Source organism: Oryctolagus cuniculus, chromosome 10 (assembly GCF_051225735.1).
Source record: "Oryctolagus cuniculus isolate XC-2025 breed Fujian yellow rabbit chromosome 10, ASM5122573v1, whole genome shotgun sequence".
Taxonomy (NCBI): Eukaryota; Metazoa; Chordata; class Mammalia; order Lagomorpha; family Leporidae; genus Oryctolagus; species Oryctolagus cuniculus.
The window spans coordinates 104,316,183-104,335,183 of NC_142876.1; the positions used below are offsets into that span (position 1 = coordinate 104,316,183).

General features: G+C 57.5%; 2 protein-coding genes across 2 annotated transcripts in view; one reads left to right on the forward strand and one right to left on the reverse strand.

The window, feature by feature from the left end:
- Positions 1-1,759: 1,759 nt before the first annotated feature.
- Positions 1,760-3,312, reverse strand: TMEM158 (transmembrane protein 158). The gene has a single exon (XM_051851699.3). It carries the CDS (start codon positions 3,004-3,006, stop codon positions 2,122-2,124), a length of 885 nt encoding a protein of 294 aa, XP_051707659.2. The 5' UTR covers positions 3,007-3,312; the 3' UTR covers positions 1,760-2,121.
- Positions 3,313-3,676: 364 nt separating this feature from the next.
- LARS2 (leucyl-tRNA synthetase 2, mitochondrial) overlaps positions 3,677-19,001 on the forward strand; it is a 283,596-nt gene continuing 268,271 nt past the window's right edge. Inside the window, exon 1 of the mRNA XM_051851689.3 lies at positions 3,677-3,807. The gene's annotated coding sequence lies outside the window, so the exon portion shown is untranslated. The remainder of the gene's footprint in view (positions 3,808-19,001) is intronic.

Consider the following 19,001-nt stretch of genomic DNA (forward strand, 5'->3'; position numbering starts at 1 on the left):
CACACACACACACACACACTCGGGCTCCTGGCAGTTCTGGACACTCCCTTTAGGAAGGTGAGCTGCAGCAGCACTAGGCATTGATACTCCAAACCCACCATAAAAAGGCCCTGGGTAGGCTCCATGTGACAGGGACAGAGATGGATATTTCAAGTTCTGCTAAGTACTGGAGTGTCTCCTTTAACATGAACCCTCTCCAGCTCCTCTGGGTTTTTAGGCACTTGGAATCTGACAGTAAGCAGGCCTTGAGCGGCTGGCTCCTAATTCTCCTTGGGAAGGAAGTTCCTAGGGATGGAAATGCCATCCAGCGAGGCAGAGGCCCTGGGGTTAGCATCAGCTCTGCCTCGCGCTGCTGTGTGATTGTGGGCGAGAGACTGAGCCATTCTCAGCCTTAGTGTCCATCTTAGAAAACAGAAACAAAAACAACACCAAGGCAGGTGGCTGTGCGAGTTGCACTGCGAGCATCTAGCGTGCCTTCCGAGAGGACGGGGGCTGAGATGACATTAAGACTGATCGAGGCTTGGAAACCAGCCAAGGTGTCTGCCTCCCCTGCTGTGATGTATGCCGCGATCTGCAGAGACTGGCCAGGCCCCAGACTTGCATCACGATGAACTCCGTCGGCGTCTCCACCGAGAAAGAGGGAGGCCACCTCTGGCCTGCCTCGAGCCAGAGGGACAGCAGAAGCTGCAGGCGCTGCCGCAGCCTCTCCTCTCACAGGCTACCGTAACATCTCACACGGTGGTTCTCACACCAGTGGCCCCGAGGAGGGTTTGTGGATGCACAGATCCCTGGGCCCTCCTCCTCCTCCAGGACGGAGCAGGACTGGGGCGGGCCTGGGAATGTGCATTGCTAACAAGTTCCCAGGCTGGACCGGCCCACACTCTGAGATCAGCAGCTCCAGAGCCATCTGCATTTCTCAAATGCAGGGAGGGGCAGAGCAAGACAGAGCAGCAGCCTTTCCAGTCGCTGCAAAGTCCTTTAAAATTGTTTTTATATGAAGGACTTTACTCTTCTGATAAACCCTGGCGGGTCCCAACCCGCTGTGAGGCACACACTGCGCGGGGGACACCGGAGGAGAGACAGCCTGCAGGTTGTTAACCGTTCCCCCTCCACGGGTCTGCCTCTCCGGGAAACCTCACTAATGCCCACGTGTGTCCCCAGGTTTCTGAACCAGCCTTTGACAGGAGCTCAGCTGGCAAAGTTTACAGGCCGAAAATGAAATGCACACGCCTTGGGCAATGAGTCATCTCGGTGAAGACACCTCGGTCACAGGGGCTCTTGATTTTACCACTTTGACTGGATGTGGGGCAGAGCTCCGGGCAGCGAGTGGAAAGCGCAGTCCCACAGAGCCCTGCTGGACCCTGTGACAGGCGGGCTCCAGGGTGGTGGGACACAAGACCAGGGCTGGTAGGGCGAGGGGCAGGGTTTCCAGGATAAGGGACACGCAGTCAGCCCATCTCCCCCGGCCAGGCCCCCTCCCCGCAGGATTCCTTTTCCTACATGAAATAAAGCAGCAGCTAGATACGCATCTCTGGAGGAAAACGTCTGTATTAAAAGCCAAAAAATCCACAGAAGTACAAGAAACGCCCAGCAGGCCACGTCACTGGAGAGCGGCTTGGAAGGTTTCTGGAGTCCGTTTGCAGCGGCGAGAAATCCTTCCCACGCCCCGCCCCCTCCCCTTAAAATAAATTAGAAAACAACAAATCTCAAATACAACTGCGTCCGGATACAAAGAGCTCCTGTACTACAGCAATAGTGATATAATCTTTTTGTTTTGTGATTTTTTTTTACTAAAACTTTCATTTAAAACAGTTATTAAATATATAAAACAAATACACAGGATTTGGTCATTTTCTGCCAGGAATCAGGGCGCGCGTGGAGGCGGGCAGGGGGTGCGACACTGGGAGGGGGGAGGGCCCCGCTTCTCGGCGCTCAGCCCCGGCAGTCGCGGATCCCGCCCTCACGCCCCGCGGCTCGCACCTGCTTTTCGGTAGGAGCGAGCAGCCCCACACAATCCGCGCTTTCCCACCGCGCGGGGGCCTCCCCGGCGGCCCCCTCCCGGGAAGAAGAACGAAGGACAACTACGGCACGGAGTCCCCGGCCGGCGCGCGGCCGCGGCGGTCACTTGGTCGCCGCCCCCGAGGTGACGGCCGCGGCGGCGGCGGCGGCAGCAGCGGCGGCGGCCGCGGCGGTGGTGCCCGCGGGCACGGCGGCGGGGGCGGCGGCGGGCGCGCTGGCGGCCGTCCGGCGCTGCTCCATGCCGTTGGGCAGGAAGCCGGCGATGATGGGCACCGGCCAGATGAGGGCGGCCACGCTCCACACGACGATGACCAGGGTCATGAAGCAGGCCACCAGCGTGGACTCGATGGGCTTGCGGTTCAGCCGCCAGCCCGACTCGCCCTGCAGCTCCTCCAGGCTGAAGTCCAGGCAGCAGAAATGCAGCGGCTCGCCCTGCAGCCACAGCGGCCCCGGCGGCGGCTCGGCCGCGGGGTAGGCGGGCAGCGCGGAGGGCGTCCCGGCGGTGGGGCCGGGACCGGGCGCGGCGGGCCGGAGGCGGCCCGGCCGGCGGCCGCGCACCCAGCCGCAGCCCACGCAGAGGCGCAGGTCCTGCTGCGCGCCGCCGGCTGCCAGCCCCAGGTGCTCGATGAGCAGCGGCGGCCCGACGCGGTGGAAGGCGGCGGCGAAGAAGGCGCGGCCGTGCGCGTTGGTGGAGAAGAGCAGCAGGTCGCACTGGAGGCCCCGCGGGCGGCCCCAGCGCACGAGCAGCGAGCTCAGCATCTGCCGCTGTACGCTGATGTTGCACGGCGCGGCCGCCGGCGCCTCCTCCGGACCCGCGCGCTCCGGGTGCCCGGGGGCCGCCGAGGCAAGAAGGCGCGGGGCGGCGGGCTCCCCGGCGGACGACGCGTTGGTGGGCGCCCCGAGGAGGCCCGGCGCGTCCGTGGCGCCGCCGCGGGCGGGCGGCAGCGGGCAGGCGGCGGCCAGGAGCGCGGCGAGCAGGGGCAGCATGGCCTGCGGCTGGCGCCTACGCGCGCGGGACCGGCGGCGGCTGCATGGCGAGCGGACGGCGGGGGCCGCGAGCGCCGGCGGCCGGGTGGAGCGCGGGCGCGCCGGGCACCTGCCAGCCCGCGCGGAGGCGGGGAAGGCGGCGTGCCGGGCGCGGGGATCCCTCCGGACTCGGCCGCGTCGGGGCTTCCCCGCTGGCCCCTCCGCTGGGGCCCTCGGACGGCCGCGCTGCTCTAGCGGCCCGGCGCTCGCGCGGAGCAGGATTCCCCGGCTCGGCTCCGCCTCCCGCGCGCCCCGCCCCTCCCCGCCCTCCGCGCGCGGGGCGCGGGGACTCAGGGAGGGGGGGAGGGCGGGGTTCCACGCGCCCGGCGGGCGGGGCTGGCCGCGCGGGGCCCCGGGGCAGTCGCGGGCTGGGCGCAGGCGGGGCCCGGCGCCCCCGCGCGTTGGGAGAGCCGCGTCCGCCTAGGGGAGGATTGAGGGCCACCAGATGGTGCTTCGGTCCCGTGGGCTCGAGGGTCGCCTTCGCACCTGCGCCTAACTCCACCCGCCCGATTCACGGAAGGGGACACTGAGGCAGGACGCGGGCCTCCACTGGCCACTTCAGCGGCCAGAAGCAGAATTCCGTGCCACCAGCTCTCTCTGCAGTCGCTCAGAACCGCCTACCCTGGCTTGGTCCTACCCTCAGAGCAAGCGAACCCCGAGGCGGATTCAAGAACTCTGCGGCTTTCTGGGGTGGAGAGGGCCTGGCGGCACGGACTAGAGGCTGTGCGGCTCCGGGAGCCCCGCTGGAGGCTCCCCTCCCAGGTAACCGCCGGCCCCTGGCAGGTGCGGTGAGTGCGTGTTCCGGGGAGGTCGGTGAGAATCCCTGCGCGGGCTGGCCGGGTTGGGATGTGGTGGGGAGGGTATGAGCACTTTGCTAGTAAACTGCCCTCTCGCACTCGCAAGCAAACTTCGCTGAGCCCTACGGGAATGGCCAGTGACCGGAAGCCCTTCTGGAAACTGGTCCCTTGCTTTCTGACAATAAGAACAAGGGGTCTGAAGGCTGCAAACAGCCTGGGGAGGTACAGGTCCTCGCGCACCCCCACACATGCTGGCGGGGCACGTCCGTCTTAGGACTTGGTGGCAGTCACCTCACAGGGGTGCTGCTGCCCTGGGTCTCTGCATCTGTCCTGCACAGTGTCCAGCGGTGGCCGCTGGGATGGAGTTACTGCCCGTCCAGCCCAAGTTGGCTTTCTGGAATGCTTCTTGGTTTCCACAGAGAGGGACTCCCCTTTTGTTTATGGCTCCAGGGAGGATGATGGGCATTTTCCTGTGTTTCGTAAAAATGACAGCTCCTTCCAGCCGTGCGCATCTGGAACCCGCTGTCCGATGTGGCAGAGCTGTCTTTCCTCGGAGCCGAGTGGCTGGCGAGTCTCCGGGGCCGTGCCAGGCCTGGGTATCCAGGCATGCGGTTTTTTTTGTTTTTTTTTTGTTTTTTTTTTTTTTTGACAGGCAGAGTGGACAGTGAGAGAGAGAGAGAAAGGTCTTCCTTTGCCGTTGGTTCACCCTCCAATGGCCGCTGCGGCTGGCGCGCTGCGGCCGGCACACCGCGCTGATCCGAAGGCAGGAGCCAGGTGCTTCTCCTGGTCTCCCATGGGGTGCAGGGCCCAAGCACTTGGGCCATCCTCCACTGCCTTCCCGGGCCACAGCAGAGAGCTGGCCTGGAAGAGGGGCAACCGGGACAGAATCCGGCACCCTGACTGGGACTAGAACCCGGTGTGCTGGCGCTGCAAGGCGGAGGATTAGCCTAGTGAGCCGCGGCGCCGTCCCCAGGCATGCGTTTTGAGCCAGGCCACTGTCCAGGACGGCAGGTGGCGTTCTCTGGGATTCCAGCTGGAGCTGTCCTGGGCCTCCGCGGACATGGTCCGTGCAGCAGCGAAGGGCCGGACAGGCAATTTCCTGCAAAGCGGTGACCCCAGGACCGGTGCCAGCCCAGCACCCTGCCCCTTGTCCAGCACACGCAAGGACCCCCTCTACCAAGTCCTCATTCACAGTGACAGTGTCATCTGGGCAGCGACACAACTCCCGATTTTCGATTGATTTTCTGTCTTTTTGGACCACTGGAAATTGAGCGTGGCAGATAACAATTCAGATATCCCCTGTGGGGTTCACTCCTGTTACCAGCAAGAGGAGAACTATGTAGCACAGGGAAGAGGCTCAGTACCAAATGGCCGATGTGTTACCCGCTCTCATTACCCTTTTCTCTGCATAGCCTTCAAGCCAGTTGTTTGACAAAGGTCGTCCCTGAACGTCACAACATCTGGTGGGTGTGGGACTGGTTTCACCGTGAGAAACTGAGGCTCGGGGTGGTTAAGTAGCCCATCTGTTAGACCTCAAAAATGTGTGTTCTTTGGGGAAGTAGAAGCATCCCATCTCAGGGGGATTGGCTGCACGTGCGCTCGATGAGTAAAAGGTGCGATTCCCTCTGAGTTGGAGAAGATGACTTTCAGTGGGTGTCTTGTAAGAGCCATGTCTGTGTCAGAACATCATTATGGGCCAGCGCCGCGGCTCACTAGGCTAATCCTCCGCCTAGCGGTGCCCTCACCCCGGGTTCTAGTCCTGGTCGGGGCGCCGGATTCTGTCCCGGTTGCCCCTCTTCCAGGCCAGCTCTCTGCTGTGGCCAGGGAGTGCAGTGGAGGATGGCCCAAGTCCTTGGGCCCTGCACCCCATGGGAGACCAGGATAAGTACCTGGCTCCTGCAATTGGATCAGCGCGGTGTGCTGGCCGCAGCGCGCCAGCCGCAGCGGCCATTGGAGGGTGAACCAACGGCAAAGGAAGACCTTTCTCTCTGTCTCTCTCACTGTCCACTCTGCCTGTCAAAAAATAAACAAACAAAAAAAACACAGCATTATATAAAGGTCGGAGCATGGCGGGGTAAGGATTCCAATCCAGCTACCCCGTATCTGCATCCTTGTTCTTTCCCGCCATTTTCACAGTCCTCTAAGATGTGCAAATGTTACTTCTGTAAGAAAAATAAAGTCCCATCACTTTTCTGACTGTGGCCGCTTTGGGATCGTCCCTTCAGCTCAGCTGGCTGGAGATGGAACTGCCGGCCCTGTTCGTAAGCTGTGACTCCTGGCCACCTCCTGTGCCATCGCCAGTTCCAGGCACATGTGGAGGAGCAGACTCCAGGCCTTTGCCCGTGCTGCTTCCGCGGCCCCGGGGTGACCGCGCGTCCTGCCTTGCTCTCTAGCTTCCTTTTGTCTCTGCTCAGGCATCAGCTCCCCAGGGAGGCCTTTGCCGATCCTCTATAAATAGCAGCTGTCCCCACCGTTCCCCCGTTCTCCTATATGGGGCTCTTCTGCTGCCTGGAATTACTGTCAGCGGACACGCTGCCGGGGGCAGGGGCGTGGTGTCCAAAAAGCTCCTGGAAGATGCTGAGTGTGGAGAAACTCTGCATGGGCTTCAAATCTTTTTGCACCCAAATGTTGTCTCTTGGCTGCATTCTCTGCACACTTTCTGAAGTCCGCCGGTGTGTTTTTCTTCTTTCCGTCTATATTGGAGGATCAGCTCTCCCAAAGCGGGACACGATACATTTTGTTCTGTGGAAATGCCGGTGGCACACAGTAGCGGCTGCACCAGTGGCTGCGGAGTGAGTGGAGTGACTCCGTCAGACTGGGCCCCGGCAGCAGGCAGGATGCAGGCAGCAGCTTTAGGGAGTGGAGCACCATAGACCCGCCTGGGTGTCCCTTCGCGTTAGGGGAAAAAGGCACCCGAACCCCCCCCATCCCCCCAGATCTTTCCGTTTTAATAAAATGATTGGAAGACGTCGGCGAGTCTCCGTTTTGTCCATACACTAGGGACCGCGGACTTTTCTACACGGGATTGTTAGAAACCACTACGGGAGGACTTCCAGGAAAGCACTTACTCATCACGCACGGTCGTTTTGTGCTCCACGTGTCCTGTGTCCCTCCTCGGTGCTCTTTAATTTTGCCGTGTGCTGCCTATGGAAGTAGTGACGTTTAAAGAAATGCTCTCTGTGGTTTATTTGAATGCCTTTCATCCGTCGACCTCCGAGTGCCGCAGGTGCAGCCGTTTCTCCGTTCTCTTAGGATGTGGGTGGAATTAAGATATTATTACCACACAGTGCAGGCTGACAGACATGCAGGCACCATGAGTGCCTTGTAAGTAGGACAGAGACAAGATGGGGCAAGAAATGAGGGGCTGAGCTGCATCAGAGTCCCCGGCAGAGGCTGTGGGTCCCGTGGGGGGTGTGTGTTAGGAGGGAGGACCGGGAGACGGGGAAGAGTGCTTTGCACACCAGTCTCTCTGGGGAATCCTGTTTGTGACATGGGCAACCTGCAGGCTGGCTGTGGGGACAGCTGAGAAGCTGCATGTGTGCACGCCGGCACCGGGGCGGTGGTCTGAAGCCGTTGGGCTTGGCTGATCAGTCCCTGATGGTCTTTGGTCTCTGGTCATTGCGGCTTCCACGCAGCCCAGCAGGCCCCCAGAGGGGCCCAGCCAGTGCTCCAGAGTGTAGGCATGCGTCCTTCCTGGGCACTGTGGTCACAAGGGACCCCTCGTCACTATTGTCCCCTTGGATGCTGGCAGCCGTGACAGGCTGCCCATAGTGAGCCGCGGGCCTCCCTGGGACGAGGCCCCCGAAGCCGGCGTCCGTGGTTGCGCAGGCTTCCTGCCGTCGGGTGCTGCGCGCCTTTGCCTGTGGCTGCCCCGTGCACGCGGTGGGCAGGGGCCGCTGCTTGTGTTTCTGGGCTGTTAGATTCCTGCGGGGCGGCTGATAGGATTTCAGCAGAGACGTGGGAGGAAAGGAGAATCTGTGAGTCTGGAGAGATGGGGCATGTCTGCAGAGAAGCGGGAGAAGGAGCCTGGCGCCCCTGTGTGGGAGAGACCACGGAGGAGAGAAAAATGCCTCCCAAACAAACGTCTCTTGTGGGCGTGGCCCGGTGGTGGTGCCTGCACCACTGGAAGCTGCCCCTTACCCAACACTTGTGTAGCAGGCCCTGCGCCGAGTGCTTGGAGTGTATCCTCACGGCGAAGTCTCATGAGGAACAAGATGCTGTGGCCATTTTACAGATGAGGTACACTGAGGGTCAGAGGAGTCTGGTCTCTTGTAAAGTCATACGGTGGCGGGGGAGGACCAAGATTCAGGCATGTCTGACAACCGCGTTCTTAACTGCAGCTCTGCTAAATGGCCTGCACCATCTGTAATAACACTGTAAGCTCCCTCCCATGTTACCGACGAGGAAGCAGGGGCAGGATGGCTGGCCTCTGGCGAGGGCTGTGTTGCCTGCAGGCCCCATGCTCAGCCCTACGTCCTAATTCCGACAGGAGATTTCCCAGTCTGATGCGTGCTCGAGGGGCAGCTGTGGACTGCACCGCCTTTCCCAGAGGGGCCGGGGCTCCGTCCAGGGCTCTGCCTTCAGGGTCCGCTCGGCACCTGGTTAGAGAAGATGCTAAGTATTGGTGGGGAGCCTGGGCTTCGTCGAGGAATGCTCCGCTCGGCCAACTCCAGCCTGGGGCTCCCAGTCTACTCAGGGAACTTCAGGTGTGACATAGCTGGATTTTAAAATAATTTATTTATAAATGATATGGCGACATGTTGAACAGAGAGAGAAGACTTGGAATTTGGCTAACCCACATATGCTGATGCGCATTTCCGTCAGTGGGTTTTGTATCCACCTTCTAACAGATTTGTCATCTGGTGTGTGTAATTCTGAGGGTTTTAGTGCAGATGACCCAGGAGGCATGGCTGGGTTATCAAAACCAGGACAGCAGAGTGATCCCCTTCAGCCACCAACGGGCGCCACCCACGTTCAGGCCGGCTGCTGCTACACAGCCCCAACACTGCCTTCAAATGCAATAATTGGCATTCCCTTTGCAGAAGGGCAGAAGAGAGGGGGGAAGCAGACACCCATTTTGAGAGAGCAGTAGCACGGGAACCCGTTTAGCAAGGCTTTTCATGACTTCCTCCTGCAGCCTGTGCACGCATGTGGGCCCTCCGCATGACCTGCTTGGGCACGCACAGCCAACCAGCCGTCCCGCCTGGCATTCCCTTCATGTTGAGGCTGTCTCTTGGTTCTGTGCTTTCTGTCTTTCTCCTGCAGGCCCCGGATTCTGGGATCTGAGAGTCGTGACTATGAGCGTGGCCTTTGGAGCCCCGCAAACCTGGCTTGGATATACTGCCTTGCTGTGTCTCAGTTTTCTTGTCTGTACAATGGGCTTAATAGCTGCTGTATTGTGAATGTTCGGTAAGGTGTTGGTTGTAGAACAATGAGGTCGGTGCCTGTACAGGTTAAGTGCTCAGCAAGTGAGATGCTTTTTGTTCTAGAAAATACTCTTTTAGGGAACGCAGGCATGTGGTTCCTCCTCCATTCCCTCCACTGCTATGGAGCTCGGTGTATTTTCACTGAAAAGAATCAACGCCGTTCGCATGGAGCCATCTCTGGTGCTTAAGTGGACCTGGAATACTGTGGCTGTGAGAGCCGGAAGGGACCCCAGAAGCCCCCGAGAACAAACTTCTACACGTGGAAGCTGAGGCCTGGAGAGGGGCAGTGACCTTGCAAAGGCTCATATGTGGCTGGACGCCAAGCCCCCCGGCCAGCTGGGCAGCAGGCCCAGCACCTCTCCAAGGGCAGCGCTCTGCAGGACGCTTGCAGCTGCACTGTGAAAATGAGGTGCGGTTGCAAAGTGAGAGCACAGAGCCTGTCTCATTCATTTAGGGGCGATAAAGAAAACCCTGGGCTCCATAATTGCTGGAATCACACTGCTAACTCGATTTGCAGGGTGGACGATTGATTGCATGGGCAGAGGGTGTTGGTGCCCTCGGCCGGCTTCGGTCCTGATGCAATTAGGCCTTGTTCCCTCCAGCTCTGCTGAGGGCCTGGTCAAGCCCCCTGCAGACCCAGATGTGAAATGGAAGCTCTAGCTGGACCAGTCCTGGCCTCAGGTTCACAAGAGAAGCCCTTGGGGGAAGAGGTAAGGACTTGGAGCCCCTGTCCGAGTGTAGCCCTTGGGGCCATTACTAAGCTAATTAGTGAGCTCTAACCACACGGGTCTTCAACTACAGATTCCAGAAGATTCTAAGTTATCTGTGGGTGGCACTTTTCCCTACTGTCCTACCCAGGGCCAGGTCTGGAAGGATAGTTGTCTCGGGGTTTGAATCACTCGTAAGCTGTGTGGCCTTGGGCATGGTGCTTACCACACTGATGCCCGGTAGCTCAGAGACATCTCAGGCTGGGGACGTCTGCCTCTGGCCACCTGGACGAAGCCCTGGCTGCTTGCTCATGCTCCTCCCCCCACGGCGCTGAGCCTGCTTCACAGGACACCTTGCCCAGCGGGGGTGTGGCTCAGGGCCCTTCTCTGCCCCTCTGCCTGCTCTTGACATCACTTTGGTGCAATCTGGGCCACGCTTCCTGCTCCCCGGGCTGCTGGCCCAGCCCGCAGTTGCTCACACAGCATCAGAGTCTGCAGGGTGGCCCCCTGCTTGGGACTGAGGGCCAGGACCACCCAGGGCCTGCTGCGCCCTGTCTCTGCTCCCCGGCTGGGCCCCTGGGTGGCAGACTCCATCCCCACTGTGCCTGCTCTGCCCTCTGCACTCTGGATGATGTATATCGTGAGCCTCTCTACACTGCTGTCAGCTCCAGAGTTGCAAGCGGCTTTTACCTTGAGGCTCATTTGGATCGGCTGGCAGCGGTTGTCCGAGAGCTGTGTTAAGGATTCAGAGCTGGGTGTGCACTGTGGCATACATAGTAGGCTAAGCCTTCGCATTCGGTCGGTGTTGGCATCCTATGTGGGTATCGGTTCATGTGCCGGCTGCTCCTCTTCTGATCTAGCTCTCTGCTGTGGCCTGGGAAAGTGGAAGAAGATGGCCCAGGTCCTTGGGCCCCTGCACCTATGTGGGTGACCCGGAAGAAGCTCCTGGCTCCTGACTTTGGATTGGCACAGCTCCAGCTGTTGCGGCAACCTGGGGAGTAAACCAGTGGATGGAAGAACCCCCCCCCCATAACTGCTTCTCAAATAATATTTTTTTAAAAAGTGTTTATTTATTAGAGAGGCAGAGAGAGAGAGAGATGTCTTCCATCTACTGGTTCACTCCCCAAATGACCACAATGGTCAGAGTTGGGCTGATCCAGAGTCAGGAGCTTCTTCCGGGTCTCCCATGTGAGTGCAGGGGCCCAAGGACTTGGGCCTTGTTTTCCTTTCTCAGGCCATAGCAGAGCTGTAACAGAAGTGGAGCAGCCAGGACTCAATCCAGCACCCATATGAGATGCTGGCACTGCAGGCAGTAGCTTTACCCACTATACCACAGTGCCGGATCTTTTTTTTTTTTTTTTTAAGAAGGATTCAGAGAAATCAGAACACTTGTACATTATTGGTGGAATGGAAATCAAGGTTGTGAAGAGATGTAGCATTGTTCCTGGTTGAGCAAAGATGGAGGAACCCAGATGTCCACCAATGGATGAATGGGTAAAGAAACTGAAGTTACATACATAAAATGGAGCATTATGCAGCCTTATACACACATAGAACCCTTGTCACCTGTGACGGCATGGGTGGACCTCGGAAGGCATGACAAGTAGGTTAAACACTGTGTGATTCCACTTACACAAGATCTCTAAAATAGCCCAACTCATAGATGTGGAAAATTGAATGGTGGTTGCCTGGGGCTGGGGAGCATGAGGAGTTGGTGTTAGATGGGTGTAAAGTTGCAGTTTGTCAGGTGGGCAAGTCCTAGAGCTCTGCCGTGTGACACAGAGTCTATGGCAACCAAGTGGGATTGTGGGGACCCACACTGTGTCACAGCAGGTTAAGCCGTTGCCTGTGATGCCTGCGATACCTACAATGCCTGCATCCCACAAGGGCGCAGGTTTGAGTCTTGGCTGCTTTACTTCTGATCCAGCTCCCTACTAATGTACCTGGGAAGGCAGCAGAAGATGGCCCAAGTCCTTGGCCCATGCCACCCATGTAGGAGACCTGGCTGGAGTTCCAGGCTCCTGGCTTCAGCCTGGCCTGCTCCTGGCTGTTGTGGCCATCTGGGGAGTAAACCAGCAGGTGGAAGATCTCTCTCTCTTTCTCTCTCTCACTCTCACTCTGTTTGTCTCTCCCTCTTTCTGTAACTCTTCCTTTCAAACAGAAATCTTGAAAACACACACATACACACACGTAGACAGTGTTGTATCGTGCACTTAGAAATGAGTTAAGAGGGTAGAGCTCAAGGAATCTTTTGGAGGTGCTAGATGTTAGCTTGCTTGTGGGGATGGTATCATGGGTATGCTAGATGTTAGCTTGCTTGTGGGGATGGTATCATGGGTATATGCACACTCATCAGACTGCACCCCTAGAATACACAGTTATTTGTATGACAGTTACCCCTCAATCAGGCTATCAAAGATCCCAAGGCTTTGTCTGGGCTGAGGAAGAAAAGGGTACAAGGAATGTAGCCTGCAGGGAGCAGCTGTGGCCTCGTCTGCCCCGTGTCCCTTCTCTGCTTTCTCTGGGAAGGACACCCCTTCCTCTTGGGTACCTGCTTACTAATTCCATATTGTTCTAGCAGGGCTACCAATGAAAGTACCCGCCCCGTGGTTCAGTGATGGACAGGTGTCTCAGGCCCAGCCAGTCATGTTGCTCCCACCACATAGCTGTAATGATTTGCCAGGGAGCATCCATGTGACCCAAGCCCGCCAATCAGAGGTCTCCCTCCATGTGCAGCTGGAAGAGAGCAGGCTGCTCCTCACTTTGGAATCACCAGCTGTGTGAAGTGAGACTGGAGCCGTCTGCAGCTCTGTCCACCCCTCCATCCACCTGTTTGCAGTAAGAACGAATAGGCCAACAGCAGAACTGAGACTGCAGAGGGGCCTGGCATTGTCGCCGGAGACCCTAGATCCAGTTAGACAGGAAGGCTTCACCACTTGCAATCAGATTGTGAGCTTAAAAACACAGTTGCAGGGTTGGCACCGTGGCTCACTTGGTTAATCCTCTGCCTGTGGTGCCGGCATCTCATATGGGTGCCGGGTTCTAGTCCTGGTTGCTCCCCTTCCAGTCCAGCTCTCTGCTGTGGCCCGGGAGGGCAGTGGAGGATGGCCCAGGTGCTTGGGTCCCTGCACCTGCATGGGAGACCAGGAGGAAGCTCCTGGCTCCTGGCTTCAGATTGGCACAGCGCCGGCTGTGGCAGCCATTTGGGGAGTGAACCAACAGAAGGAAGACCTTTCTCTCTGTCTATAATTCTACCTGTAAACAAACAAAAAAAAAACTCACACAGTTTCACCTAAGCTTGCTTGAACTGGGTTTTCTGTATCTGCAACCAAATATGTGCAACAACAGCCACTTGCAACCCTCTGCTGTCACTCAGAACCCGCTTAGCTCCAGCACAGCTTTGACCTTGACCGGGAAGCCCCGTCACTCCCCGAGGCTGCCTGGCTCTACTCCTAGAACCCCTATAATTCTTGAAACTCAAGGAAGAAACTTTCCTCTCTCCTTGATCATAGTCACAAGTGCTCTGGGTAGCACTTCCTCCCCCTGCTCAGTCTCCCCGGCTTCCCATTAGGAAACGACAGGCAGCCGATGCAACTGTCTCTGTAGAGCCCTTGTATTCAGCCTGGCATTGAAACCACCTCGCAGAGCTGAGCCTGTCGCTTGCAGAGTCCCTGAGGACCGGTGAACCGATGAGCCTGTGTGAGTGTTGGTGTGATTTTTAACTGACACTTTCTGCAGTGTGGGAGAGGCCAGACTGCACTAAGCATTCGATTGCACTGACAGTGTCTCGATATGCCCTCTGGGTGTCCACGTGCCCTGCAGGAGCCCTGTGATGGGTTTCAGTCTCTCTTGTCTCTTCCCACGCATCTCCCAGTCTCTCTGCCATCACTCTCCTCCCCTCCTGATTTGCTCTAGGGATCTCCAAATCCTTGCCTGTCCTTGTTGTCACCAAGAGCAATCCTATTCTCTCTGGCTGCTGCTTTCCGTTCGTCCTGGGACTTCTCCAACCAGAGCCGTCCAGGTAATCGGACGCTTTGTCCCCTTAGGCGGCTGAGCCTGGTTTTTGCTGCCAGAGCCTCCTTTAAGGTCCCTCAGCAGAGCTGCCTGAGGACTGCACTGCACCAGAGGCCCCTGGAGGGGTCATTGTGGATTCAGCGAGGCGGGCAGCACCTGAACACTGGCATCTTTAATATGACCCCCTCCCAGGTGATTCCGGGTGATGCTGATGCCGCTGGTCTGGGGACCACATTTTGAGGACCTCTGGCTAGGAGTCTTTCTTCTGAACATGAAGAAGACTGTCCCTGGGAGGAACTCCAGTGAGCCGTGAGTTCCCTGCCTTGTCACATAGTGTTACCGTTAATCTCAGAGGCGGAAATGACTTCATAAAAATGCTCGTGCCTGCGGTGTCTGCTTCCCAGTTTCTCAAGACATAGACAGGGATCCTAGACTGCCCACCTCCTGAGTTTAATTACAGAGATCCAGCTTGGAAAGAGAATTTGCTGCAGTCAAGCAGGGCAATGCCCATGGTCTCCAAGCCAAACAAAGTGCCAGAGAGAGGAGCGGGTGGGGACCAGAGCCCCAGAAGCCAGGTCGGGGAGGTAGGGCAGGCAGCATGATGGCGGCTGTAGTCGGTTCCACTGCACCAGGGCACTTCAGGTGGCCAAGGGCACAGCTGACCTCGCTGTCTCTGCTCTCAGGGGCCTTGCTCTCTGTTGGGGAGACCAGGCCAAGGCAGCATGTGCCGGATGTTAGTTGTTGATGCTTTGATCTTGAGCACCTTCCTGGAGGTGACTCATTGTTAACGCATGGGGGACTGCATTGGTGATGGCCCATGCTCTAGAATTCTGTTCTGGGGCTGGAGGCAGAGAAGGGAGGACCCTCAGAAACACTGTTGGAACCCGGGCCAGTCATGATGCACAGGTGCACCTGCAGCCTCCTTTGTGATGAGGGGTGACCAGACTGTTGGAGACCCAGCACCTGTGCTTGTCCCTGGGGGTGCCTCTATTTAGGGTGCTGGGGAGTGCAGGGGTGCAGATGGGTGGCGCACTTGGCTACCAGACAGCAGGGGTGCCCAGCACAGCAGGCTGTCTTTGGCCCCGGGGACTGCGTGGTGGCTCCAAATGCAAAAGTGTCGGGTGGAGAGCGTCAGTAACTCCGGCTCAAGCCTCTCTCTGTGTGACAGCTCCGACCATCTGGAAGGGCTGTGGACTGTGAAGGCAAAGGGAGAGGCTCCGCTGGGAGGGGACTGGGGACAGCATTGCAGTCCTTTGTGCAGGAGTGCAGCCCCTCCCTGAGCCAGCGTGGGCTTTGGCCTGGCCTCCTGCGGTGCTGGTGGCAGTTTGGGGGTCATTTATGCAGCTCCCCCAGGGTCTGTAATCAGATGAGATCCGGGACTTTGGAGAGACCTCATCTGCCAGCAGGGGCTCTTGGTGGCCTTGCAGACCTGGGGCAGGACCCCTTCCAAGCCCCAGCTCAGGATCTCCACCCCCACCCCTTTTCTCCTTGGCTGTGTCCCTCTTGCCTGGTGCCTGGGGAGCCTCTTGGCTGATAGCAAGCTGAGCTCTTCACACCTTATTGAAAAGTCACCACAATAATTACCAGGTCATTAATGGGGGATTTGGAAAAGGCACTTCAAAGCGTCCCTCCCAGAATTGCTGCGACAGGTGTAAAAGCTTATCCAGCAGAGAGTAGCCCATTTAAAGGGATGCTGGGGAAGAAAGGGTAGCTGCTAATTAAACTCCTCCGAGCAGTAGCGGCACAGGTCACCTTCCAACCAAGCACGGTGACAAGTGTGCAATGGCCAGGGGGGCCTGACAGTTCTAGATTTTATTTTTCCTCTTCAACTTTTTTTTCACGATTTATTTATCTATTTGAAAGGCAGAGTGACAAAGAGGGAGTGACACAGAGAAAGAGAGAGGGAGGGAAAGAGAGAGGGAGGGAAGAAGGGAGGGAGGGAGAGATGTCTTCCATTTGCTGGTTTGTCCCTCAAATAGCTGCATGGCCAGGGCTTGACCAGGCTGAAGTCAGGGTCCTGGAACTCCATCCTGGTTTCCCACCTGGGCGGCAAGGGCTCAAGGACTTGAGCCACCCTCTGCACTCTGCCCAGGTGTGTCAGCAGGGAGCTAGATAGGTAGTGAAGCAGCTGGGACTCGAACTGGCACCCATGTGGGACGCTGGTGCGTAGGCAGCAGCTTTACCTGCTGCCCACAGTGCAGTTACCCTCCCTCTACTTTAATAAGGGATTTTTCCTAAATCCTAGGTCTTCAAATGTCTAGTGTGTACCTGTTTTGGGAACAATAAACAAGCAAATCACACACACACACATACATAACATTAATCAATCTGCACTGCAGACTTCATTATCAATTTTATTCATAAATGCTAATAAGGTGATAAAGCTGCAAACCAATTGCCCAGTAGCTGGGCTGAGATGGGGTTGGGGGATGAACTTTCCTTCCATCTAAAATCATCCGGGAAGGAAGGGAACAAATGGTTGTGTCACAAGAGGCCGAATGTCCCCTTGCTCCCCAATGCAAGAAACCGCTACTGCAGCTTTCCCAGTGGCCGTTGGTGCATCAGGGCAAAGCTGCCTGCTGCTTGGACCCACTGGCCCCTTTCCTTGCGGGAACCCCGCGTACAGAGCTTAGCAGACGCTGAACAAATGCAGGTGTCTGTCTTGCAGACGTTGGCTTTCACTGCTCGCTGCCTGTCAGAACCACCTTCAATGCTTCCAAATAACAGAGTGCCAGGAGCCACCCAAGACACACGGAATCAGGATCTCTGGCACCTGTGTTCTTAAACAGCTGCCAGGGCGATCCCTGTGGGATCCGTACAGGTGTCTGGGACTGCAGGAAGCCGAAAATACTTTGTTGCAAGCTTTTCTCTTTTCCTATTCAAAGCTGTTTCAAGATGTCCCCTTAGGTCTCTGCAGCAACGCCTCCAAGAGGGTTTGCGAGACATCTTTCTTAGATGCCAGACAGGAAGTGTAAGCCAAGGAGAGGGGAGTTTGGGCACAAGGTGCCCGACTTTAGCATCGTGCAAGAATCTGTCTGGCACCATGCTGGCTGGCGAGCCAATGTGTGAAGCCGCTTGTGGCATTTCATGTTTGGAATGAAGCGAGCGCTCCTTGGGACATCGGGCTGTCTGGGTGTGACTTGCTCAAACACGACTCTGTCTCTTTGTGTGTGAGCTCCAGTTGTGTGGGCCTAGATGGGCTGGTCCAAATGGCCCGCTCGCCCCAGGTGGTCTGCCCGGCCCCTGGAATCTGACCAAGGTGGAAGAGGGAGGTGCTGGGTGGTCCCAGGGGGCACAAGGGAGATCAGCAGGAAGAAGGGGCTCCGTGGGAATTCATAGCTTGGGGCATTCTCTGTAACTCATAGATTCAGCTTCAATATGCTTGTCCTTTAGGGTTTTAATAAAACCACCTGAGAATGGGTCCCTGTGTCCCTCAGGTATGTCCGGGTTCTCTGAGGGCACTCACATCCCTCTTGACAGCCTCTGGCCCCGATCCCCGCAACCACTGGACCCCCAGGCTCTGCTCAGTGCCCCTCGCGTTCTCCAACAGTGTCTCACCCCACCTGATCTCTTCTTACCACCGAGTGCTACTGGCTGAAGGCTTTGGGTAGCGGAAGTGGGACCTCACAAGAACATCCTCACGCTGCTCCAGACGCGGATCCCACAGCCCATTCCTCTCCTCCTCCAGCATCTGCTCACCCCGCAGAGACCCCCGAGACCTCGGCCATCCGGGAAACACTGCTGGGGCCCAGACTTCTGGGTGGGAAGGGGCAGAACCGAGATCAGTGGAGGGAGGGAGAGAGAAGGAGTAGCATCCTCTCCTGTATGTCTCAATGATGGGGCTTTAGCATTAAACTCAAGTAGGCAGAGACTGGCTCCTGCAGGCATAATCCAATTACACGCACACTTCAGGCAAATCTTATGCAAGTAGCACGCGTGACGCTACCTTGGAGTGCATCTGCTTCCACGTGGCTCTCGGATCACTGGTAGAGTGCCTGCAGGGTGTGGGGGCCACAGGGCCAGAGAGGAGAACAGTGGGTTCTTGACCTTCATGCGCATGCCAGGACATTTTTGCACCTGTCATTTGCTCTCCTGCCACTTACTGAGTGACGGCCATGTGCCTGACGCAGGAATGGAAATAGTGAGACAAGCGAGAAGCAGAGCATGCCCCTTCCTGGAATTCACAGAGGCCATGAGGGTGACCCGTCCAGGGTGCTGGGGGGCACGCACGGGCCAGCCACCTGTGTCAGACCGGAGCATCCAGGAGGCTTCCTGGAGGCAGTGATGCGTCAGCTGCAGTTGGAGGATGATGGGCGGTACCTAGTTCAAGGTCGGGGTTGGGGGGTGCTTCAGGCTGCCTGGCTGATTCAGCAAGGCTCAGGGAGAGGTGCAGAGGTGAGGAACGAGGGGAACGGGGACCTGGTGAGGTTCGGGAGCTGGATCATCAGGGAGTCTTCCAACCCCGAGCTAGGCAAGAGAAGCTTTATCTGGAAAAGTCAGGGCTTACGTGGAAGAGGAATGAGATAAAGAGATGTTTCCAGAAATTCTCAGGCTGCAGAATGGGGTGTAGACTGGAGCGGGTCCAGATGGAGCACAGGGAGCAGTCAAGGGGTCGAGGCTGGCCAGTGATGGGCGAGACAAGAAGCGGGGTCAAAGAGAAGATTACATGGTACCACAAAGTGTAGGACATGGCGATGAGTCCACAGAGGAGGATGAGGATGAGAGAGGGGCCCTGTGCGATCAGTGGGATGGTGTGGGGAGCAATCCGGACTAGACTAAGTTGCTCGAATTAGGACTTATTCTATGCATCTGCTCTCCCACAATATGGCGCTGGGAGAGAAGTAAACAGCTTCCGCACAGCTGCCTCCAGTTCAACCAATTAACTGTAGGACTTGCTCCTGATTGGAGAGCAGCGTACTCAGCCGAGTTGGGATTGGCGGAGGAGGACTATAAAGGAGGAGAGAGACGGCATGCACCAGGAACATCTATGGGGAACATCTAAGGGAACCCGT